This window comes from Rutilus rutilus (assembly GCF_951802725.1).
Source record: "Rutilus rutilus genome assembly, chromosome: 8".
Classification (NCBI taxonomy): domain Eukaryota; kingdom Metazoa; phylum Chordata; class Actinopteri; order Cypriniformes; family Leuciscidae; genus Rutilus; species Rutilus rutilus.
Genome location: NC_140222.1, coordinates 16,033,406 through 16,059,196, shown reverse-complemented (window position 1 = coordinate 16,059,196; position 25,791 = coordinate 16,033,406). Strand labels below are relative to the sequence as shown.

The 25,791-nt window shown below is 35.4% G+C and overlaps 1 protein-coding gene and 1 long non-coding RNA gene across 2 annotated transcripts; both read left to right on the top strand.

Moving 5' to 3' along the window:
* Nucleotides 1–183: 183 nt before the first annotated feature.
* LOC311295833 lies at nucleotides 184–1,284 on the top strand. The gene is made up of 3 exons (XR_014628406.1): nucleotides 184–307; nucleotides 405–495; nucleotides 908–1,284. It is a non-coding gene; the product is annotated as an uncharacterized lncRNA (long non-coding RNA).
* A 12,387-nt stretch (nucleotides 1,285–13,671) lies between these two features.
* Nucleotides 13,672–19,964, top strand: LOC311295063 (uncharacterized protein). The gene is made up of 6 exons (XM_084416240.1): nucleotides 13,672–13,833; nucleotides 15,184–15,505; nucleotides 15,934–16,263; nucleotides 16,664–16,771; nucleotides 18,376–18,401; nucleotides 19,166–19,964. The coding sequence occupies exons 1-6, from the start codon at nucleotides 13,771–13,773 to the stop codon at nucleotides 19,229–19,231; spliced, it is 915 nt and encodes a 304-aa protein (XP_084272366.1). The 5' UTR covers nucleotides 13,672–13,770; the 3' UTR covers nucleotides 19,232–19,964.
* Nucleotides 19,965–25,791: the final 5,827 nt, after the last annotated feature.

The following is a 25,791-nucleotide window of genomic DNA, read 5'->3' as shown; positions in this document are numbered from 1 at the left end:
GATAGAGGTGTTCAAGAATCAATGGTCCTCCCTTTTTTTCAGCAGAGTGAAGTAAGTAAACATGTTATGTAGTGTTTTATTTTAGTCGTTATTAGGTTCTTTTCGTAGTAAGAAATTGTTTTTGTGTTGTTCTTTTTTTTTTTTCATTTTGAAGGTGAACACAGAGTTATTTCAGATCACTACGAAGCCACTGCAATCAATGTTCCTACAGCTGGACCACTTTTCAGATAAACTGATGCAGATCTTCAAGAGCAAAGGAGGAGTGAAGGGGCAAAAGATCAAAAACGCCCTGGCGATCACAGACTCTGTTAGTATAAATGCATGCAATGTCTTCTGTTTTGTCTAGTTATTGTACAGCTTTCTGCATTTGGCTAATTTCAGTCTTGATTTCCCCCCTGCTGTAGTGTGACAACATAAACATCAGGAGAGAGTGCACCCTGAAAGGCCTGATGATCTACCCGACTGAAGATCCAGACTTTCTTCAAGGAGTATGTGGTAAGTGATTTTTTTTTAATATAACAACAATTCTGTTAATACTTTCATGTTTTATAAAAGAAGATATGATTGATTATTATTAAATGCTCAATTTTCATTTCACAATAAAATATGTATTAGTGGAATAATAATATTTTGTTTTATTCATTTTAATAAAATCATATTTTTAATAGTAATAATTTTGCAGGGGTAATAACTTTTTTCCTTTCATGTGTATGCCTTTCATTGTTCATCTGAACACAATAGAATTTGTAGAAGTTTTCAGATGTGTATGTCCATAAAATGGAAGTAAATAGCAGCCAACAATGTTATAGTAAAAGTGAAAAGTAGCAATGCAATTTGCTGATTACTTTTAAAATATAAAGGGTCAAATTCACCTGGGCTTAACCAAAGTGTTTTGTGTTTTGTCTAGGCCACTGAGGATGCAGAAAATGAAATCCCAAACACAGTCAAGGAGATTGTACAGAAGACATCGGAGTTGTGATCGAGGGCATTAAGGTTTTGAGCGACCTAGACTGCGTGATCCTGGCATTCATCATGCTGTTCGGTCTCATTTATGCTCTTGATCTTAATTTTCCTGACAACCTCAAGTACACCTTCAAGTTTATCCAGAAAATCCTAATGAACTTGGATGGACATAGGCTGAATGCAAAAATCCAGCAACTTAAAATCAAGCTGTTTGCATGAGATGTGCACTTTTTTTGAGAACACAATGATAATTATTTGAGAAAACGTTGTATATTGAGTCATTAACATACTTATGTGCGCACACACACCACAATTTTTTTTTTTTTTTTAACACTCTTACATGCTTTTTCTTACACACTTTTTGTGTGTATTTCTACTTAGTCGTTCTTGTCTTTAGGGATAGTTCACCCCAAAATGAAAATTCTGTCATTTACTGATCCTAGGGTTGTTCCAAACCTGTATAAATGTATTTGTTCTGTTGAACACAAAGGAAGATGTGTTAAAGAATATGGGAAACTTAACAGTTCTGGGCCACCATTGACTTTCATAGCTGTTGTTTTTTCTTCCTACTATGGAAGTCAACGGTGGCCCAGAACTGTTAAGTTTCCCATATTCTTTAACACATCTTCCTTTGTGTTCAACAGAACAAAGACATTTGTACATGTTTGGATAAAGGCTTTAATGTGTACTTGCATTTTTCTAAGTACTTTTCACATTAAATAACTATTGCACTATTGAGTTTGAGTTTGTCTCTTGTCTCTATGGGGTACAAAATAAGGATTTCCTAATTGATTTTTCAATGAAATGTTCTAATTTAAGTTTAAGAAGCATAAAACTAATTTTATAAATGTATCCATTTCATCTAAACTATTTGATCAAAATTGAGTTGGACCAACTAATTTAAGTTGGTCAAAATTGAGTTGGACCAACTCATTTAAGTTGGTCAAAATTGAGTTGGACCAACTCACTTAAGTTGGTCAAAATTTTGTTGGACCAACTTAATTACATTTCATTGCATGAATGAGTTTTTTATAAGTTGGGGCTACACATATTTATTGGATGGAAATCCTGCCCTCAATTAAATTGAGTTTGTCCAATGAGTTATTTTTTTGAGTGTACACCATGCTTCCTCAGGCTCTGATACTCATTTAGTATGTCATTTAGTATTTAGTATGCATCTTTTAAGGTTAAGTAGCATTTATTGCATTCTTTGTGTTCATTTAATTCCTGTTAAATTTGTTGTAAATAAATTCTTTTGCTCATGTTCCAAAACCTTCTCAATACCAGATTAAAAACAGTTAATCTTCTGACAAAGCTATGATCTAATATGCACGGACCCTACCGCTTACTTGTTCCCAAAGGCATGTTGGGTTGAAAACCTTAAACTCTGTTTCCTCAATACCTCATTAATAAAGCAACAATGTGGCAAATCTCTGGCATTAGACAGACATTATCATAAAATTTAATTTATCCTTTTTCTTGACATATGTTTGAAAATCGTCCTCCGTAACCAAAAACTACCTTGAATCTAATGCTATCACACATTTTTCAAATACAGGGTCATATACCTACACAAAAATCACCATGCGATTTAATCCCTCAAAATGGTACCGATCAACGTAGTCTTACGGCCTAAAATAACTAATGATTTTTTACAATGGAAATGAAAGCTTTAGCGTAAGTTCTGTCAGGAAGACTAAATTGTTACGTCACTTACCTTCTCATCTAGATCGGTACTTACACATGTCTGAGTTCGCAGATGCTGACGCCTACATTCACCTCAATCCTCCCCACCACCACCAAGATGGTCCCTTCCAGGGGGTCGGCTGCGCCCCTGCCTTCGTCTTCAGGCAGGAAATGCAGATTCTGGATAGTGATGTGTCGTTCGCGAACGAGCCGGCTCCAAGAGCCGATTCTTTGTAACGAACGAGAAGAGCCGAATCTTTATTTGGGACGGGACTTTATTTGGATGGGCACACCATGCGGCCAATCACATGGGAGGACAGACTACGATCACACCATAGGGACACACGCTCCGAAGAGAGCGAGTGAAGTGGTGGGGGAGCCGGAATTAAATGCTAATGTTAAGACTATTGCCTTTATTTATTTGATTTGTTTGCTGTGGTTCTGTGTTCAATTAAAGTTGTATTAAAATGTTAAATAATAGTAACTGTGTATTTTTTTGCATAAAAAATAAGGCTTTTATGAAAACACTGAATAAAAAATTGCTTGCCAACACACAAATCATTCACAATTGTTAAAGTGGACTAAAACAGAAAGCTCCGAGTGACACTAAATGAAGAGCCATTGAACTAAATGAAGAGCCGGCTCTTCTAAGGGAGCCGCGCCAAAAGAGCCGAATCTTTGAAAAGAGCCGGACTTCCCATCACTAATTCCCGAGTCTTTAATCAACACTGAACTTACAATTCAGTGAATGAACTTCAACACTGACCACAACACTGGACAATGACACTGTTTTCTTCTAGAGCTGCATGCTGTACAGCCAAGACTAAATTTGTTGCATTATTTTCCTGTTATCTCTGTAAAGCTGCTTTGAAACAATCTGTATTGTACAAAGCACTGTAGAAATAAAGGTGACTTGAAATCATTTTGTTAGATAAATACCTTCACTAAGTTTAGTTTTTTGTTCTTCCCTCATATTTTAAAATATATATAAAAAAAATATATATAAAATATTTTCCTCATTTGATGGTTTAAGCAAACTTGTAGGGTCATAAAAAAAAAACACTGAACATTACTTTTGGCCACTACTGTATATTTGGTGTGGTCAGTGCCACAATAGTGCTATTCAAGAGCCTGCTGGACTGTGGACTGAAGGGCCCGAGTCATCACAGGAGAACTGCTGCAATTTTCCAGTCACCAAAAATATAATTATTACTTTCATTTAATGTCATTGCTATAAAATTTCTTAAAGGTAAGTTACAAAAAGATTACCTTGATGATTAAACTTTTTTTATTGTTTGATCAATTTAACTCAAATACATCATATTTTCGTTGAAAAGTGCGTGGCCGCCTCCTCTCTGCTGACATCCTAACTAGGTTTGGAGACCTCTCCAGCTCTCTTAAATAATTTACAAGCTGAGACCAAGTCTTAACACTTAGGAACCTTTATGAATCACACTTATTCTTAAGTTTAGGAATAAGAGTAAAATTACGTCATTCTTAGAATTTTGAGACTCGAGACTTAAATTTTACTCTGAGTGGCTTTCTACATACGGCCCCTGTGTTTTATTTTATGTTGTGAGCATCAATTCTGTTTGACCTCTGACCCTAATTTTACAGCACTTTATTCAGTGTAAAGCTGTTTTGTATAGAGACGATTAAAAGGTTCATATTAGCAGCAAAAAAGATGGACAAATGAATGCTTCACAAACTAGTGACACAGAGAGAGAGAAAGAGAGAGAAAAACATCCAGCAGAAGCTGTTTATCCACCCAACAGATAAAACCACATTTCTGTACAGATAAAACAAAGAGGAAACCTACTGCAGTGTCCAACTAGGTTTGAGTTTGTGTTTGAGATCTCAGGCTTTTGATTGCAGACTTTGTTATCTTGGTGAATCTGAGTAAAATAACTGTTAAAGCACATGTGAATTTACCTCTGTCTTTTCTTCTGGGGAAACTGAGAAGCGTAGAGGCCTGGGCTGCGTTTCCCAAAAGCATCGTAAGCCTATGTTGATCGTAAAAACGATCGTACGACTGATCTTAATATTACGGTCTGTTTCCCAAAAGCATCGTAGCTTCAGTTGCACTTGAAAATCTTCGTAGATCTACGAGTGCTCTGGAGTAATCGTACATCCCCAAGTGCATCGTAAGAAGACAGATTTATGAGGACACCTGCAGGACAACCGGCAGATTACACCTTTAACTTTATTCAAAATGCAATGTGATTATAACATAAGGTTTTGATTGTACTTTATTGTACACTTTATTACTATTTTATCAAATTCATGTTAAGTTATGATGGGCTTACACACAATAGGCTAATTCTAATATTGTACCTGTAATGGTAACACAAATTGGGAAAAAAATAAACTGAAATGATTCATCTTTTTAGTGCATGGACATCTCCAACATGACACAAAGTCTGTGAAGTTCCGAGCGCCTCCTGCTGGATAAACCGTCGAGAGGAGAAACACTGTCACAACACCAAGATTAGTGTGTGTAGCAAACAGACAGACGAAGATTCAGAAGAAGATAATTGCAATACTAAGTTTAATCCAATACAGAGTTGAGACACACATCTAACGTGAACGAGACCGAACAGAGGATGAATGTGAGGGTACAACAATGAGGAGCATAAACGAGACTAATCAATTAAACACAGCTGAAACCAATGTAAACAAACGAGAAGCGGGAAAACTGAACACAGGAATTCACAGACAGTGATGATGACGCGCTTCTACAGTTATTAACATCATACATTTATCAAAAAATGTACGTTTATAACACACTATACTTTGTGCAGTATTTCCTTGGCATTAAATTAGCCAACATAAGTAAAAACTGCTGCTAGTGCAATCCAGCTGGCAAGGGAGTAGGCCTAATGGAGAATTTGAAATCTTTCTCTCTTCATGTTTCTGGAAAACGGAAAGTTTCTTTGTTCATGTAAGTGCCATGAATACAGATTTCATTCACTCATGGTGTCTTGCACTAGGGGTGGATTGCCCTAATGTGGGACATTTTTTGCTTTTCAGACTTTTGTAGAATATTACGATGTGAAGACAATTTATGACTGGACAGTTCAAAGGTTATATGATTTTGTTAAAAGTAGAAAAATCATTATTTTAAATTGTAATAATATTTCACAATATTATTATTTGTTTCCGTATGTTTATCAAATAAATGCAGGCTGAATGAGCATATGAGACTTCTTCCAAAAACATTAAAATAGTAATGTTTTGACCGGTATATATGCTGTATGTGTGTGTGTTCATATATATGTTTCAAAAGCATTAACTGTAGTAGTTAATATTTGTAGGTAATAACTGAATTCCTCACCTGTTTTTCTACATTTCCTGCAGATGCAGAAGATCACGACTATAACAACAATCATCAGAGATCCAGCAGCAGAGATCAGGACGATGTAAAACCAGGGCAGGTCCTGATCTATAATGGACAAAATGAATCTGTCAGTCTGATCGCAAACAAAACTGAGAGATAATGCTGGAGTATTTTTGTGTCAAAATGATCAGTTCAGTAAATAATCACTAATATTCACCATTATCGTACCTGAGTGTGTTTGACAGAGTGTGTTGATGTCCAGATGTGTGGTCTGGTTGCTGATGGGATTGTTCAGCACACAGCTGTAGGTGTTTTTATCCTGATATTCCACCTCCAGAGGTAGAGAGAGACTGATGCTGAGATCACACACACTGATGCTGGACAATACACTGATTCCTTTGTACCAGGAGAGAGTCACATCACGCACATTCAACACTGATGAACACAACAATGAACAATTCTGGTGTGATGAAGAAAGATTTTGAGAATAATCTCGGGTAATGTTAGGAGTGGGCAGACGAGCTGAAAATATGAATATATGAAAATATCCAGATATGGTGAAAAGGAAGGCAATAATCTCTGTTCCCATATTACCCATTTCCCAATGTTCTATCAAAGTTAAATGCAGAGAAGTGTCTGGTCTCAGCAGGAATCAGCTCATCCGTAAGGGGTTCTGAGTCTGGACTGAACCGTTTGTTGACGGGTCTCCCCCCCAAAGCTGCTTAATATTCAGCAGGGAGGGCTCTGGCTACTAACCTTTTCAACAGCTGACCAATAGCTTTTTGTTTTCACATTAACTACCCACGACACCACACACACTCGCATACACACACACCCACCCAAACATCACTCTGCAAGAATCATTTTAAGAGAGTCTGCAAAGATGCTGGAGGTCAGGAGGTGAGTACATAAAAGATGGGTGTTATTGGAAGGGCCTGAAAAGTCAATGGTCAGATACCATTAAAAATGGCGTTTATCGCGTTTTGGAAGCAAACTCTTCAAATGCTTCATGCTGCAGTTTATGCTGGGTACCAACAATCAAAACTCACCCACATCTCCCAGCATGCATTGCAGCATTTATAAATTATGTAGACTAGTATTCTTTGATTCTTAATATTTACTTTTGCTGTTTTTGTTGTGAATTTTTAGCTTGTTTTGTGTTCAGAGTTGATCTGTTTATCAGAATTTTTTTTGTGTGTGTATCAACATTGTTGAGATCCATACAATGATTCTTTACTTTTTATTAATGTTATAGATGAAAACCTTTTGTGCATTAAATGTTTTTAAAATACTGCATTGAATTTGATTATCATGACAATGCTGGATCTCATACTTGAGTCACATGGACAAAATAATGAATAGTACAAAATTAATAACACATCCTCTATATAACAAGAGCACTCTGAATGAGATCAGTGACTTAAGCCGCTACATGATGATTATGTCATCATCAATAGCCTGCATCACCTGATCACATTTTCTGTTGTCTTTTCTAGCCCAAAACACACAGTTAGACATTTACGTATGGCTGAAATGCATATATAAATTACATTCCTTGCATGAATACAATTACATAAACCTTAATTGACTCCCAAATAAACTAAATTTAAAAACAAAAAGTATGACTTTATTTAGAGAGTCTAGCAATACTGTTTATTTCAATAGTCCTCTTTACACATTCTAAGTAACTATATGTCTAATAAATCAGTAATTTGTAACTACATGTCAACTAACAATTCAGTGAGGTTAGGGTTAGAATAAATTGACATGTACTTGCAAAGTTACTAATAGTTAGTAGAGTGTCTGAAAGTGGACTATTGAAATAGTGTTATCGTAATTAATTTTTTGTATAGTATTAATACTTGCCTGTAGTTCAAGCACTTCAGATGTACAGGTTATTTATACAAATGAATTTGAATTTTCAACTGCAAAATTGCATTTTTTTTAAGAGAAAATCACACATTTAACCCTCAGAGAGTCTTCGGTCACTTCTGACTGAATAATTTTCTGTTTTGAATTTTAAAAAATCACAGCTTCATCGGAAGGTTATGATACTTGGTGACTGTTATGGCATTAGGTATGTGAATACAAAAAAAAATTGAGGTCATGATCCGAGCATGCTAAGTGGTCTAAAAAAAAATAGTCACACTCGTGGTCTTCGGTCAAAAATGACCCCCATAGGAAATGAATGGGAAATTGACAAAAACACAAAAATTCTCTACAAATCGGCCACGATGCAGAAAAAAAGTGCTCAGCAATGAAGGGGTGAAACTCTAAAACATCAAGAGTGAAAAACATAACATAATTAATAATTATAATTAATTAATATATATATATATATTTATAATTAATATAATAATTATTACAATTATTAAAATAATAATTAATAAAATGTTATAAACCTTGGCAAAAAGTATTATTTGAGAATTTCTAAAAAAATACATTCAATCCACATCTTAAAAGTAAGTAATTTGGTCCAAAAACAACTAGAATTCACAAGCATCTCCATTTAGAGCTATACAGGCATCTAGTGGTAAACCCATGCAATAACATGATTTATTTCATTTTGTTTAATAAATTGATTTTTTTTTTCTTTTTCTGAAAGCCTAGTCTCTATTTTAACCGAAAATACTGTATAAAAAAAAAAATGAAAAAATTGAAAAAACAATTTTTAATCATTATTTTCAATGGCAAAAAATAGACTATAAATAATGCATAAATATTAATAAGTTCAATCAAATTGTCTCAAAATACTAAATTAAAAAGAATAAATATTATAGAACAAAAATAAATTGCATTGGTTTTTACTGGGATGGAGGAAGTTTCATTTTTAGGTGTCCGGTCACTTCTGACCGGGAAGGCACTGAGTGTGACTGCTAAACGAAGACTCTCTGAGGGTTAATAGAAAGTAAGCAAAACATCCCACATTTAAGACATTTGGTTAATTTTTGTAAATAAAATTTGGTTAAATTTACAATCATGCATTCCTCAAATGTCATGAGTATTTTTGTGTCTTTATCATCAGTCCTGTTCGTTTCTTTTATTTTTGTGTGTGTTTCTCTTACAGGTGGATGGTGTTAAAGACTCGTCACCTGATCAGAATGACACTCTATTGATGAAGACTATCAATGAATCTCCACCTAATCAGACTGAGAATGAAACGCTAATGTAACACCATTTATTATGTTGAGACTTACTCACTCACAGAGAAATATTGTCATGATACCAAGATTTCAGTAGTCATATTAGCGCCAGTCAAATTTCACCTCAACACCAATTTCAACTAATACCAATTCAAAAATTCAATTTCAAGTAATTTAAAAAAATGTAGAACAAATATGTTTTAAATGATGTAAACGGCTTCCTCAAAGACAGAGTAAAATAGCAATAAAAGATACAACTCACCTGCAGTAGAATAAAAGAACGCTTGAGGATTTCCAATATCACTTTAGCATTTTTGTTTATTAAAAATAATAAAGTGATTCAGACAGGAACAGTTTATTTTCATGCTGTTATCATTAATAACAGTGGGATTTACACTGCAGGATCATTTATGACTGAATAAAGGCTGTCAAGCGATTCAAATTTTAAGCTAATTAATTAATGTAATTAATTGCAAATAAACCAAACGTGGCTGAGAAATTCCCTCCAAAGATATTTTAAAGTCAATTTTGTATAAAGCATCAAATAGACATTACAAAAAAGAAGCTTCAGAAAGAAATATTTTTGGGTGATATGTGGAAAAACTATTTTTTAAAAGTGAAATTATACTCTAAATAAGAAACTAAAATTGCCAGAAGGTGGTGGTTAATGTCTTAAAGATTAAGCCATCAAGTCAATCATTCATTCATAAATGGCTCTCTTTATGAATGATCCATTGAATCATTGGTTCACCCGATTCTTTCAAAATACGGATTCAGAAATGAAACGTCGCTGTGTTGCTCGAGATAAACAATTCTCCTTTGTCTTTGTTTGTAAAACTGAGCAAAACATATAGTCTAAACACAATATAAACTTCTTATTTATTAAACTGTTGTATAAAATAAGTATGGCATTTCCACTCTTCACTGTAAAAAATGAATCATGAGTCTTGTAATTTTCATTAAAAAAATTTAGGTGATCATTAAAAATATTACGTATATTTTATTAATAAAATTGTGGCTCAGTTTTTGTTGAAAATATTGAGAACATTTCACTAATAACACCAAGAGATGCATTTTCCTATTTTTTTTAAGGAAACATACACAATTTTAAGGCTTGAATTGAGGAACTGATAAACCTCATAAAATTAAGGAAAAGGGGCTACCTATTTATTTTAAGAGAATTAGCTCATTTATGCGGTTTTATTTAGAGACACCATTGTTTGTTCCCAGCATGCTTTGCACATGGCCGGAAATGGAGAGTAAATCTTGAAATAAAGTGTTATTTCATGTGTTTTCGAGTAAAGGGAAACATCTTTTAATGTTTAATGTTCAGGTATGTTTGACATTTGAAAGAGTTTCTATTATGTTAAAGTTTTGATCGTTACCATTGTGCAGAAGAGTAGGGCTTATGGTTAGGTTGTGAATAACTGCATTTTTAATTATTCTGAAGCATGTTGTTTTTAAACATGTAGCAATAACTCTGCTAATGATAGTGCAGTAACATGTTTGATTCTGTGCTGTCCTAGCAGCATACAGTCTTATTATAAACAATATATCTCATAGTTAAATATAAACAGATCATATCCATTCACTTGACTTCACACAATTTTGAGAATAAAAAATACTTAAAATAAAAAAGCACGTTTCACTAAAAAAAATTAATTCATTATGTCTAAATAAATTAGGGCATTTTACATGATTTATTCAGGTAGATTACCATGAATGAAATCAAGCTTAACTACTCAAAAATAGTATGTGTAATATTGTTACCATAATTTTTTTAAGTAAATAGCAGTAACATTTTTTACAGTGTTGCTATTCCTTCATTAAGATATACATTTTGGTCAAGAAATGTCATACAGAAAGAAAAGCGCTCTTCATTAAGTACCTGTTTTTTGTTTGACTTTGTGGTTGAAGTTTAAAGGTTTAAACGCAGCAAGGGCTGATCCATGAAATATCACCATTGTGTCCTTGATCAAACTTTCAGTCTCAGGAACTGAACCTGTAAAAACTGCACTGAAAGACAATGTGGAGAAAAGCAGCAACAAAATGACTAAATATATTAGGATCCATAAGTGTTACTGACTGCTGAATAAGCTTTTTAAGACATCCAAGATGTAGATGAGTTTGTTTCTTCACCAGAACAGATTTGGAGACATTTAGCATTAAATCCCTTGAATGATCCAAACAGCTGATAAAAACATCACAATAATACACAACACGACTCCAGTCCATAAGTTAACATATTCTAAAGTGAAAAATCTGCTTGTTTGTAAGTAACAAATCCATCATTGTTATCTAATGAGAAAAAAAACTACAAGGTACTACAAACATGGCACAGGAAACAGGAACAAAACTTCAACATAAAAGTCCAGGGACAAATTTTTTTTATTGTTTACTTTAAACCTGTTCCTTATCTATAATAACACATACAATTCTCCAGAGTAAAATATTCTGATGAAGAAACAAACTACAGCTTGACTTGAGGGGGAGTACATTTTAAGCAAATTTTCATTTTTGGGTGAACTTTTCCTTTAACGTGTGTTTACTGTTAAAACAGCAATATGCATTTAATCATATATGTATTATAATATGCATGCATATGTATTATACTCTTGAGATGTTTGCTACATGATTTAGAAGTGTTTTTTATTTGTGTAAATTCAATCATGCTGTCTTGTTGAAAACTTGTATACTTCAGTTATGTAAAATGGTTTATTTACGGTACTTAAAGAAAATATATATATATTTTTATGATTACTCTTATTTTTATACAATATAAAAACTTACAACCACAACGATATGTAGTTACTTTGTACTCTTTATATATATATTTTTTTTTATATAAGCCTATACTTTGTTATTCACACAAACTAAGCTAAAAAAAATCAAACCGATCATTCAAAACATTGAAATTAACACTATGAGTTGCGAATAAGCAATATATATAAAAGCTATATGTATAAAATAATTTATAAAATAAATGCAGCACTATGTTACCACAGCACTGCACAAACAGAACCCGAAAAAGACTTTTGTTTGTACGCTGATCAAGCTACCTTTACCAAAGGCAAGCCTGCAATCTTTAGCCATAAAAGCATAATGGCTAATGCTAACGTTAGGCTGTGGCAGGCGGTGTGGTGAGAAATTGAGTCCACTCCAGCAAAAAGTATACACCTTATTTTTCATATATATTATAATAAATATTTCTGGTATGCCACTTCCGCTAATCATATATTGTGAACACGTAGTTTTACGTCAACTTTGTAATTTTGACTGGCTAACTAACTTTTAATATGGACTACAGACAGACTTGCGCAGTTAGGGTGTGCCATAATAGCTGGTTCATACATTAAAAAAAATACCTGCAAGATATTTGTTTTGACCATAACCCACGCTCCAGAACTGAATGTGGATGTGGAGCACCCCATGATCTGCAGATTCTGCACACTGCAAGAAGCTCGGCTTTGGTTAAAAGCATTATTGTAATGTGTAATGATTTAGTCAAATATTTAACAGTGCATCTGTTTCACTAACCATTCTATTTTGAGTTCTTTGCACACACATGCTTACTGTGAGACACAATGCAGTAGGCCTACGTGTGAAATGGTGAATGTAAATAATATCATTAAGGTTCTAAATGCAGTAGTAGTTTATGTATTTCTCTTGTGTGTATTTGAGAGACACATTTGTGAGAAACTGGCAAAATGTCCATTTGTTTGCTCTTTCCACTTCGTTAATGGCAGAACCACGGAAGATCATCCCTTTAATAGGGATCCCTTCTCAAAGTCTATTTCTTGTGTGTAGTGTTAGTTCTTCTTTTATGGTGACTCAACGAGCTTTGCTACAAAAATGTACTTGTACTAGCTGTACTGAAATGGCAAATAAAACTTAAACTCAACAACTCAATATTTGGCCCCTTCTTTATGATAGAAATGTTACAGCCACTGTAATTTCTTGAAATTAAAATCAAATTAAATTGAAATAAATCACTGATTTATTCTGTTACATGATGTTGTCCTCACACCATCACATGAATATGTTGATATATAGATATGAAAATATTGATATTTATTATTATTTTAATAAAGGCCAAATGTTTGTTACTTTAAACAAAAAAGTGTGGTTATTTTATCGGCTTGTTTTTATTTATTTATTCAGATTCAGTAACATTATTGAATTAAATTTAATTTAATACAATTATACAAAAAAAAACTAATTTAAAACAAGAAATTATTAATTATTTTCTGGAAGGGAAATATATGTGAATATTTCAGCAGGATGAATGTATGAGATGTAAACAAACACCCTCAGTTTGGAAATGCACAACTCACGAACGTACTCAGCGTATTAATTTAGAAGTCTGAAGGACCTTGATCCTGCCGCATCAGTCTCACCCATGCTTTCCTTGATTATTTTCGTGTCAGGAAACCGTGAAAACTGAGGCAAGGATGTCGTTGTTTATAATTAGAGCAGCCAGGCACTGTCGAAAGGATTAGGACCGAAAGTAGGCCTAGTGATGCACTGCTTCACGTACCGGATATAGGAAGTGTGTTATAGTGAAAGTGAAATAACGGCGTGTTAATTTATGCAGAGGAACAACAGTTCACTTTTACTTTACTGAATCTACGTTCATTGAAAATGAAGATTTACTCTGTTTTTGTCGTTGTTGTGTTCTTGTTCGTTGTTGTTGTTGTGTGGAGGGTAAGTTACACGTTACTTTTTATTTTCCGGTCCTCAACTAACGACAAAGTTTCCTATCAGCTCTATTAGCTTTATTTGACGGATATTTATTTATTTATTGTATTTTGCTCCATGTTTGTCTTTTTCTGGTGAACGATAAATATCAACGACTAACCGGACGTAATTGACCCTTCGCAGGGAGTTTGATTGATGGCGAATCATGCTAGAGTTACTAGATTAACGTTGGAGGATTTGAACTTGAAAAACGGTGTTTACTGACATCTTTCCGCGGTTAAAAGAACATTCCTTCTTATGTTCGTTCATTTTTATTTGATGCTATAAATTAACCAGAAGGAAGAGATGATCGGTTCACGAGCAGCTTTAACTGAGGCTCTACAGCGATCTGTCAGACACAAGAGCTACAAAACGCTATTTATTGTTTACATTTCTTTAGAAAATGACCAAATTTGAAAGGTGAGACTTTGTTTCATATCAAAAGTAACATGTTCTGTCCTGTCCGTCAGCGCGTTGTCAGTGTTCTCTTTGCTCCGCCATGTAGTAGCTATTTTTCACTGTGTGAGAACATCATGGTGTGGCGTAGAGCGGCGTGGCTTGCCGGACATAGCAACAGTAAGTAACTAAAGGGTCTTTGCGAACGGTCAATTCCCAGCCCAGCCCAGCCCAGCTTCAGGCGTAAATGAAAACTAGATTTGTTTATATTCTGCTGAAATTAACGAAATGACTTGGAAAAAAGATTTTGCTGAACGAGATTCAAAGATCCGAGTCAGTAAAATGACCCTATTCTGCTACTAGAAAATATTATGGCCAAAATATAGAAAATATGTCCTTGTAAATGCTTAGGTGCAGCGACTTGGTATAAAAACATCCAAGTAGCATGGCTTCATAGTACCGTGAGTAAATGATGTGATACCAGTGCATATACTGTTCACTTTGGAGTGTAAATGAAAACGTTATTTAAGTGTGAGATTGAAACTGTAAAAACGATAATGATAAAAAACATTCCATTGTATCATAATTTCAATGTAGGCTAATTTATAATTTATGTAATTTATTTAATTGTCAATGTAACAATGTAATTTCCATTGTAGCACAATTTCCTTAAGTATTATTGTCGGTAATCCTCATAATATTAATGTGTTGTATGAAGTTCATTAAGTTGTATAAGATTATCCATGATATTCATGTATTTTTGTCTGATGAGCGAATGTGTAAATCAACGATGTTCTTCTGCTGTTTGTTTGCATTTTATATTATGCGTCAAGAAGACATATCTCTGTGATCTGTAGAGGAACATTTTCACAGCACTATTTTGCATTTTTGTTTGGCTTATGTTAATTGTTTCTTCTTCAGGTGGATGTCAGTGAAGTCTCAGTGTCAGCGATGGAGGGGGATTCAGTCACTCTACACACTGGTGTTAAAACAAACCAAGAAGACAGAATTAAATGGTATTTTAATGACACTCGCATCGCTCATATCAATGGAGATCTCAGTGATGTCTGTACAGATGTTCAGTGTAAAGAGAGATTCAGAGATAGACTGAAGCTGGATCATCAGACTGGATCTCTGACCATCACAAACACCAGAACCACAGACACTGGAGAATATAAACTACAGATCGTCATTATCAGGGACAGCGTCACTAGTCAAAATACCTTCAGTGTTTCTGTAAATGGTGAGTCTTTATGTTTAATATCAAGTCTTGTACATTTAAATTGCATAATCTGTTTAGTGATATTTTTGAAGTGACATTCAGATTTGTACTCTCTTTACCTGTATATTAATACACCTACAGCATAGTTTCTTATCTCAGATAACCTTCTATTATCGCTTGTTTAAATGCATCTATTATTTCCTACTCAGTGTTCAATCAAACTCAGTGTGAAATCCAAAGTGCAGAGGGATTAAAGTAAAAAAATATATGAATATGTTCATAAGCACACATTTTAGACAAATGTTGCTTTTCAGATTGAATGTCAAGATAGAGCATAAGCAATTGCATTATATCCTCATTATATCCACAGATATTTCAGGTTGTGTAGTTTATTGTGTCAGTAAAAAGATCCCCAGCAGCGTTTTCTTTGTTTTGTTTTTTTGTTACAGGTGTTTCTGCTGCTGAACGAGATGAAATAAAAAGCAAGTCCGTGAAGAGGGGAGAATCTGTTACTTTAGATCCTGGAACAAAAAACACAAATGATTCAATGACGTGGTATTATAATGACATTGTCATCGCTGAAATCAGTGGAGATCAGAGGAAGATCTGTGAAGATGTTCGGTGTAAAAAGGGATTCAGTGACAGACTGAAGCTGGATCATCAGACTGGATCTCTGATCATCACAGACACCAGAAGCAAAGACTCTGGAGATTATAAACTAAAAGTCAGCAGAATCACATACAGCATCATTAGGAGCTTCAGTGTTTCTGTCGCTGGTGGTGAGTATCATTTAGTCATTCAATGCACTGATGCTGCTTGAGCAGTTTTAGAAAACAGTTTGAAAGTTTTCAATCGACCCACTAAATGTTTTCACCGAGGTCTGTTTGACAAAGTCTTCTTCACAGGCACATCAAGTGACAGTTGTCACAACAAACAAGTGCTGTTTGCAATTCCAATGTTATTAACATGAAAAATATAAAATAGTCGGTGTTCTATGTTGATGTTTCCAGTTGATCTCACAGTGCTGTGATACTATTTTAGCTACCGTTCTTCAAAAACCACCAGATGCCGCCATTTATCAGTTCATTTAGTATTTACCAAAGTAAAAAAAAGTTTAAATATAAGTAAAAAATATTGGTAAAGTTAATAATGACTGTCTCTTTATTGTTTCTGATTCAGGTTTGTGTCCAGCTGTTATAGCAGGAATATGTGCTGCTGTTGCTGCTGTTGTTTTGCTGATCGTTGCTGCAGCTGCTGGTTTAAATTACTGCCTAGCAAGAAGAAAAGGTGAGTGTAACAAAGATGATTTAAAGGGCAATATTGCAAAATAAATATTTAACTGTTTATGAAAATACCATATCAAAAGTTAATGCAGGATTTAAAAAAAATTACAAGACATGAGGGCACACATTTGGTAGAAAAAGTGACGTTTCCTTGTTGGTTTAAAAAAAAAAAAACATTTTATTTCAACATCATGTTGTATTACGTCACATGAGGGAGTCGCTTGCCGGGCTCTGCGTTTGCTCAGTGCATAGTAGGTTGGTATTCAGTAAGAGCGGTCGAGATTCAGTGCGTTTTTGGTAGTTATTATATTTCAATTGATCAAAAGTGGAAATTCTCAAATGATTGTGTTTGTGGAGGTTGGCCAAACTCCAGCCTGTCAGGACATCGAGTCCACAGGTTTCCGGACATTAAAAGGGACTTCCGTTCCTGGGTGTGTTTTGTGCAGGTGAATATTGTGATCTGAGAATAGTGTTACATATCGTCAGCTAACGTGGATATATCTATAACCTAACACTAGGGTGGCCATTTCCATAACACCAAAAAGGAGGAACCTGTCTTGCAAAGTGCACAGTGCCAGAAAACATAACATTTCTGGACTTCTGGAAATAAAAGAAATACATAAATTAACAAATAATGAATGCGAAAAATAAATAAATACACATTTCAATTCTTAACAAAGAAGTTCACCCTCTGCAGAAGCTCAGGAGACAACAGCACCACTAGGGTCATCATGGCCAAATTCGTGCTCTTCCATTGCAAATCCATTCCGGATTAAATGAGGTCTGACGCTTCGGCATGTTAACGTTATGATATGTAGCCAGCACGTGGACTCCAAGTCGTGGAGGCTTGTTTACGTTTTTAACCAATGATATATCAGATATTTATTTGACACCGCTTTCAGCCAATCATTTGTTTGACCAGAGATCTTACGGCATTAGACACTATGCTGCTGCGTCCTTATAAAGATTTTAGAGCAGTTTTTTTTTTGGCCGATTCAGCGCAACTCCAAAAAGGAGGACAAATGAGTGTCCGACTTGAGGCTGCGCTAGACGCCTGACAGGGGGTTTAAAATCCGGACTGTCCGGCCAAAATCCAGACGTATGGCCACCCTGCCTAACACTGGTCTCTCACTAAGACACCTGTCCTGTTGTCCTCACACCACAACTCAATTTGTCTCCTCTGACCGTTGTTTTGTCTAATCCTGTTCCTGCTCTCTTGGCTACGGTTAATAATTACCGTATATGGCTGAGGTCCGTCATACGAGTAAACGTTTACAGCAAACATTTATCCTCCGCATCCGAACTATAATTGCGATCCATTGTTTTCCTATTGTTTAAATTGACCGGACTCCCTCCCGTTTCGTCACTTCCGGCTGGACATTTTTCAGATGCGGAAGTAAAATTCTCTCACAAATACGACTCCGGAAACCCTAAATAGCGTATTTATAAGAATATATTTAAAGAAAATCAAGTCCCTGCATTATTTTTCTATACATTGATTCACTGGGGGTTCTATCCTGCAATATGCCATAAACAAGATGGAAATATGTTTTTTCTCTAACCAAAGATTTGTGTGTTTAATTGAGTTTGTTGTTATTCTTCATAAAGGTATCAGGATGCAGCACAATGATCAGGTAAGATATATGAGCACTGACTGTGTCTGACTACAAAACAGATTCAGATCTGAGAGTTGATTTAATCTTTGTGTTTGACATGGTTTGATTCAGAAATCATTGCATAGAAATGTGTAATCATTGCAAAAATAAATGATGTATCTAGACAGCGCTGCTCTCATACTCTATTAACTTATAGTAAATACATTTTATATAATTAGGATCATTTATGTATTTTCATAATTATATTTATTTACATAGGCTGCATGTGAAAAAGACGTACTGTAAAATATATTAAATGCATTATAGTATATTTGTATTGTATTAAAAACACTCTCAAGTACATTTTTAATACATTTAATAGTACGTCTTTTTCACCTGGGTGATATGACACTGGTCTAGGATCAGGATCAGGTTTCTTACAACAGGACTTCACAGGTTAATGAGCTAGTATTGATATTCTTACTTGCTCTTCTAAAGTTGTACTTTCTGTTTACTCCAAAATAAACTAAATGACAAATAATATGAAAACAACAAGTACAACTTTAGAAGAGCATGTAGGAATAGCAATACTATCTCATTAATACTTGCCAGTACAATATTTCAAGCATTTAGATTTGCAGGTTGTTTTGGAAAGATGGATTCTTTTAAGAAATGTGAAGAGAAACATCCTACATTTAAGATGTTTGATATTTCGTAATTCCAAGTCTTTGTGTAAATCAAACATCAATCCTGATTTATTTCTTTTACCTTCTGTGAATGTTTTTTTTAATTTTTTTGTACAGGCAAATGATGTTGAAGACCCGTCCCCCTGTTCAAAATGGCACTCCACTGATGAAGACTATCAGTGACTTGTCACCTAATCAGACTGAGACACCAACATAACATTATTTTTTAATATTTTATTATTTTTTAATATTTTTTAAATATTTTTTTATTATTTTGATACTTCCATTTAAAGACAACTTGAAGAGAAGAAGGAAAACTCACATCGCTTACAGAAATAGTGTCATGATACCACAATTTCAGTAATTGGTAACAATGCTAGTGAAATTTAACCTTGACACCAATTTTAACTGCGTGAGAACATGGTGTGGCGTGAGAGCGGCAGCATAGGGTGTGACAATGGCTTTGAGGATTTCATCCCAGTACTTAGCACCAGTAAGGGAACCATTGGCAAACACGTGGAGGTCTTCCCAGACCGTTACTGACCCACCGCCAAACCGGTCATGCTGGATGATGTTGCAAGCAGCATAACGTTCCCCACGGCATCTGCAGACTCTTTTTCTGTACTTTATGTTAAAGTTTATAAAGTATTTTGTAGATGTTTGTTTAACGTTTTTAAGGTTCAAAACCATTAAGGGATAATCTCAGGAACTGAACCTGTAAAAACTGCACTGAACACTGTAGAGAAAAGCAGCAACAAAATGACAAATATGTGTTTTTGTGTGTTATATTATGTTCCATAACTGTTACCTTTTACTGGTATTAAGCATCTGAAGGGTTTGATCACACGTGTACAGCAATATGCATTTTGTAGTATAATGTATAAAAAAAAAATTCTTCGTTAAATGTGCAAAAGTACATTTTTTTGTGTGTTATTTTTGGTAATTGTTTTCAGATAAGTAATTTCAAAGTCATGGCTTAAGTATTGTTATAGGCCAAACCTGTCACGAAAACCTCACAACCTCAGCTGCCAAATAGTCCAAATTGACTAGGAAAACGTGATTTTGCATTTAGCCCAAATAAACTGTATTATTTTCTGTGTGATAAAGATTTTTTTTGTTTTTTATAAATAGTATATATTTATGCATATTATGATCAAATATATTGTATATTTTGTATAAATTGTATATTGCGAGACTAACCAACAAAACAACCCCCTGCCCAAAAAAAAATTGTATGGTGACATTTGTTTTAATGGTGGAAACCCCCCCATAAGACTTGATTCAATTCGAGCACTGGATAAAGTGCTATTAAAACAGATCTGATTCACTCGTAACAGCTGAAGTCTTTTAATCTAATCTTTTGTATTTTCAAAAACATCATTTTATGATGCTGTTAGGCAAATAATTTAGGCAGTACGTTAGTAAAAATAGTAGCCTAATAATGTTTTAGCTGTATATTTTGGAAAATCTTGCAGTGGATCAAAAATAACAAAATTCTGTATCAGTAAAACAACGAAGAATGAGTTTAATGGTAATTTAATACGATTTATAACTTTTTTTTCTTTTTTCTTTTTTTAAATACAAAAAGTGGCGCACTCATAGGCGCACTGCTGAAATTATGTGTGTATTCCTCCAGAGGGCGCTCGACGTCAAATTGAATGAAACGGTGAGACTTGACCGGAGTGAGAAAACTTTGTCAAAGCAAAGGCAGGCAGATACAATTAAATGGCAAATGTATAGCAGCATTAAAGTAAGATATGTGTGTCATATCTGAGGAAAATATAACAATTAAATCTCAAAGAGGATTTTAAAAACTCTGACGATGAAAAATGCAAAGAGAGAGTTTATGTTTTCAAGCTTCAATGTTCAGGCAGGAGCTGCAATATTAAGAGAGTCGGATCTGAACACCATTATCATTAACACAATTAATAAACAATAATAACGCCAACAAGACAGGTAAGGTCATTTAACTTTACGCGTAGACTACACATGGTATGAAGAAACTCTGTTACTTCTGTTTGTGATAAAAATCGCGCCAAAATTCCACTTTGGAAGATATAAAGGGAAAATCACATACGTGATATACATTTCACAGACGTTCATTTTCCACTGTTTTTAGCGTTAATTTAAAATGAGGCAAATTTAGCTCTACATTTTTAATCTCTCAGCTATAGCCTACCCCTGCATAGTGCAAATAGCCGCCAGAATGTTCTTGTCACCACAAAAAACAACAACAACAAAATTATGACATACTAACCCTGTATGGCATGACTTTTAGAAAAATCTTTCACCCCATTTTTTGGGAGCTTGGTGGTCCCTGATAAGGTGTTTGGTGTTTTAAGCCCCCAATGGCGCCTTCCAATGGCGCCTTCCAGGCAGCGAGGGGATGGGTAGGTTTAAGGTTGAGGGTAGGGTTAGCTGCCTCTATAAGGAGCCATTGGGGGCTTAAAACACCATCGAGCCCCTGATAATATATCCATCATAAAATGTGCCCCCACCTGTGAATGTGAAGTCTGCTTCCCCCTACACCGTTCTTGCACAAGGTGGCGTTAAATGACCATGTTGAGCGCTTACTCTCAGCTTTTACCATGTCATGATTAGGGTTTTGATATCCCATCCAATCGTGCCACAACCTAATTATATTAATGCCATGGTTTTCAAATTCCTGCTATTCAAATAACACACCCATGTGGTTGTTTTCTCATAATCAGCCCTACAATGTTTGTCTGCATCGTACCAAAGCTGGTTCTCAGGTTTAGTCCCCAAAAACGTATTTTTTGTCAAAAACAGGCACTTTTTGTGACTTTCACACAGTGCAATTGGCATGACCAGGTTTTCACATGTCACCCAGTTTAATTCTACATAGGCTGGTTTAGGTTTATTTTTAAATATCCCTAAAATGAATGCATACAGGTTCAAACCTTTAAGCCAAAAACCATTTTGGACCGGATTTTGGTTATCCTCATTATTCCATCTATTTTGGCTTATTCTGTATTTTGCGCCCACTGGTGCAGACCTACCACTACATCCCTTGTTATTTATCCTAACATCTATATTCATAATTATATATTATATTCTCTAAACTATTTATTCCCAGCCATGAGTTCTTGACTACAGGGACAACCTGTTTTGTCAAACAATCCCATTCATCTACTCGTGACTTGCAGAATTGGACTATTCCATATTCTATACACATGTAGACTAGACGTCAGGTTAGTGATGTCAGAAAGATTATAGACCAAGCCCCTTAGCTTAACATGCGTCTGGTTATATCCTTTAAGGATATTCCATCTTAACCTCGTTTTATTATTAACAACCTTATTTCCGTAAAGAGCTGGCCCCTTTGTAGCACAAATATTTTTTGTACCCGTACAGTTTCAAAATGATTTATGATCTATATCTCCAATGAACCCTTTAAAAATAACTCATCATTTTGGAGCCATACTTTTCGCCACCGAAATTCACAGTTTGTTTATAACAAATTTTTCAACCTCATTTGTTTTATTGTCTATAGTTATGCCTGAACATATTATTAATAAAGTTACTACCAGTACAGCCAGTAACGACAACAGCAACAGCCCTAAGTCGCTCCGGTCCTAACGCAACTTTTGGTACTTCCTCTTTAGCCTGTTTCCTGGTTTCACCATCCTGCTGCTGAAAAACACAAAAAGACACAGAAAAACATACCAACCTAAACTTTCCCTAACTGTCTTCTGAACCAGTTGGTCACTCTGCTCAGTGAGTTAGGTTTAGGAATAGATCTGGTCACTTTGACTCTTTCTATCGATTTTCCTATCCCAAGGTAATCAGATGTTGTCGTTAAATATACTTTGAACGGCCACAGTTCAGTTTCCTTTTCTGAGCCAAATTCAAACAGACATTTACATCGATAGTCTGGCGTTATAATTTATTTGCTTTTGGTGTACTGTGGAGTGGGTAAAACTGTTTTTAATGGCAGGCTAGCAGATACACTCTAAAAACTGCTGGGTTGTGTTAACCCAATTTTGGGTCAAATATGGTCTCACCCAACGTTGGGTTAAAAATTCAATTTAAAAATGGACAAACCCAGCCGTTGGTTTACATTTTTAATGTAACCAATGCAATTTGTCCATTTTTAAATTGCATTTTTGTCCATTTTTGATTTTGTCCAAAATGCAATTTGTCCATTTTTAAATTGCATTTTTTAACCCAACGTTGGGTGAGACCATATTTGACCCAAAATTGGGTTAACACAACCCAGCAGTTTTTAGAGTGTACCATTGACTCACTCTAGCCTAGCACCGGCGAACTATATAACTGGAAGGACTGGATGAAAAATGTTGAAAACTGTCTCCACTGATAAATAACACCCAGGCTAACTTGGAAATGAGGTCCAATGTCCAAAATCCTGAACTACCCCTTTAACATCACCTTTCTACATTCAGGGCAATTCATTTAATGGCCTGATATTTCATTTTTAGATTCTGAACATGCAGGCCCATCTGCTGACAGTATTTCGCAACATACGTTGTTGAAGGGTGATTCAGTTTGTCATACAGTTCCTGCAGCAAGTTCCTCTCGCTTTTATTGTTAACCGCACGTATCCGAATGTATTGGTCAATTGGTCAATGGCTGCAGGCGTTTTCTGAACAGTGTGGCTTGACTGATGCAATACTCTGATGCAATATTCGGTTTCACAATCTTATTATTCTCACTTATGCTTCTCCATAATTCAGCTTGCACCAATGGATTACTTTTAGCGTTATAGAAATTATTCTGTTCCCATCTGTCCAGGTTTTCTACAATACCCAGATACCCATTCGCTATCAGTCACCAACACACAGTATATGGTTATTATTTTTCATGTGCAACATAGCCTTTTCCACTGCTGTAACCTCAGCTTCCTGTGCACTAGTAGGTTCTTTTCAGGTCGACTGTTGTCATCCATCTGATTTTACTACTATGATCTTTTTCAACCATTTATCCAATTAAGGTCACATCTTTTAAAGACATTAAATTGGAGCTATCTATTATGCAACCTATTCCTTCCCAGATATATCTATCAGTCACTGGTTTCATTTCATTACTGAAACCATAAACACGATATTAACCTTCCAGTTTTAGGTCCGTTATAGACTTCCGTTACACTACTTACATTTGCGACGTTATCTAACATAAATTTTATTCCCTTATATTGGACATATAAATCTTACTCTTCGTCTTCCTGTACTATGTCAGAGTCTATTCTGGTTTCGGTTCTGCTTTTTTGTTTCGTTTATTCTTGTAGGCTTGTTTCTGCTCTTCAGTCAGTTTTGCCCATTTATTAGGTTCTATATATGTAGTTCCTTTTTAGTCTTCTTAGCTGGCCTAACCTGAGGTTTGAACTTTTGATATAAAGTTTTAGGATATTCACTCCTAGCTGCCCTACCCTCATTTCTATCCTTTGATTTACTTTTAGATTTCTGATAGACAGTTTTTCGTTTGATTCTATCCCCCTCTAATTGGTTTATCTTTGTTTTGGCCTGAGCTTTATCTGGTCCTAATTCGTCTCACAGTTTCCCTGTCATATACCCCTTTTCCACCAAAAAAGAACTGGTTCGGAACTGGTGCTGGTTCAAAGTTGGTCCAACTTGCGAACCTTCTCAGAACCTGTTTGTTTTTCCACTGACTAGAGATCCCAGTGAACAACGTCGTTATATCACTGTGTACGTTGCCATAGGCTATGTCTTAGCTTTCCTAGAAACGCTTGCGCCAAATTCAAGCATAACAATTACAATGGTGGACTAAATCGTCTTTCTGCAAATGTTTCTCCTGGCTTTGCGATCCTATATTGGGGTTAGAAGATGTTTAGAACACATTTGTGCTGATTGCCTGGATTACTATAGATGGAGGTTACATTCGAGAAGAAGTTCGACAATAACCCCGCCCCCAGCCCCTGACGTAAGCATGACGTGGTTAAAGAATGGTTCTAGTCCAGCAAAGAGTTTGTGCCGCTTTGGAACCAATTTTCCTGGCCGAGAACCGGTTCTTTGGCTGTCAAAACACAAAGAACTGATTCGCGAGTAGGCACCGGCTCCGAACCGGCACCAGCACTGCCTTGGTGGAAAAGGGGTTATATAGGGCTGCGAATTTAGACATTTAGGACCAGTCGGTTTCTATGGCTAGCCTTTTAAGTCTAGCTAACACTTTTCCATCTGTCCACCCTTGGGTGGTTTTCTCTGAAAGGTATGGCCAAAAGCCTCTGGTTTTTACTATTTCTATCTTTTTCCTGAACTCAGCTTCCTTATTTATACCTATCCCTTGGGAGTGGTGTGCATTAAGGATTTCTAGTCTCATGGATATTCCTGTTTGATATTTTATTATTTGTTCTACCAGGCTAGTTGAGGCACCTAGGGTTTTCCCCAGATCATCTACCATTTTTGCCTTAAGCATATTGTTATCTTTTGCCCCTTGGAATTTCATATTCTGTAGGAGCTGGATGGCAGTGATACTGTCTCCCTTAGCCTGTCTAGCTGGACCTCGCCTAGGTTTAGAGACTACTTCTACTTCTTCTGATTCAGATTCTGTTTGCGTCCTTCTCCTACCCTGCCTGAATATATCAGCTAGGATGAACAAATCTATTTGTGGTTTAACTGACAAGGGCTTTTTATGGGGCGCCTGCTTTCTTCCTCTTTATCAGAGTCTGAGCTGTCTGAGCTGGAGGGAGAATCAGAAGGTTCTCCTCCCCTTTCTACTTCTTGTCTATACTCTTCCCTTGCTAAGTC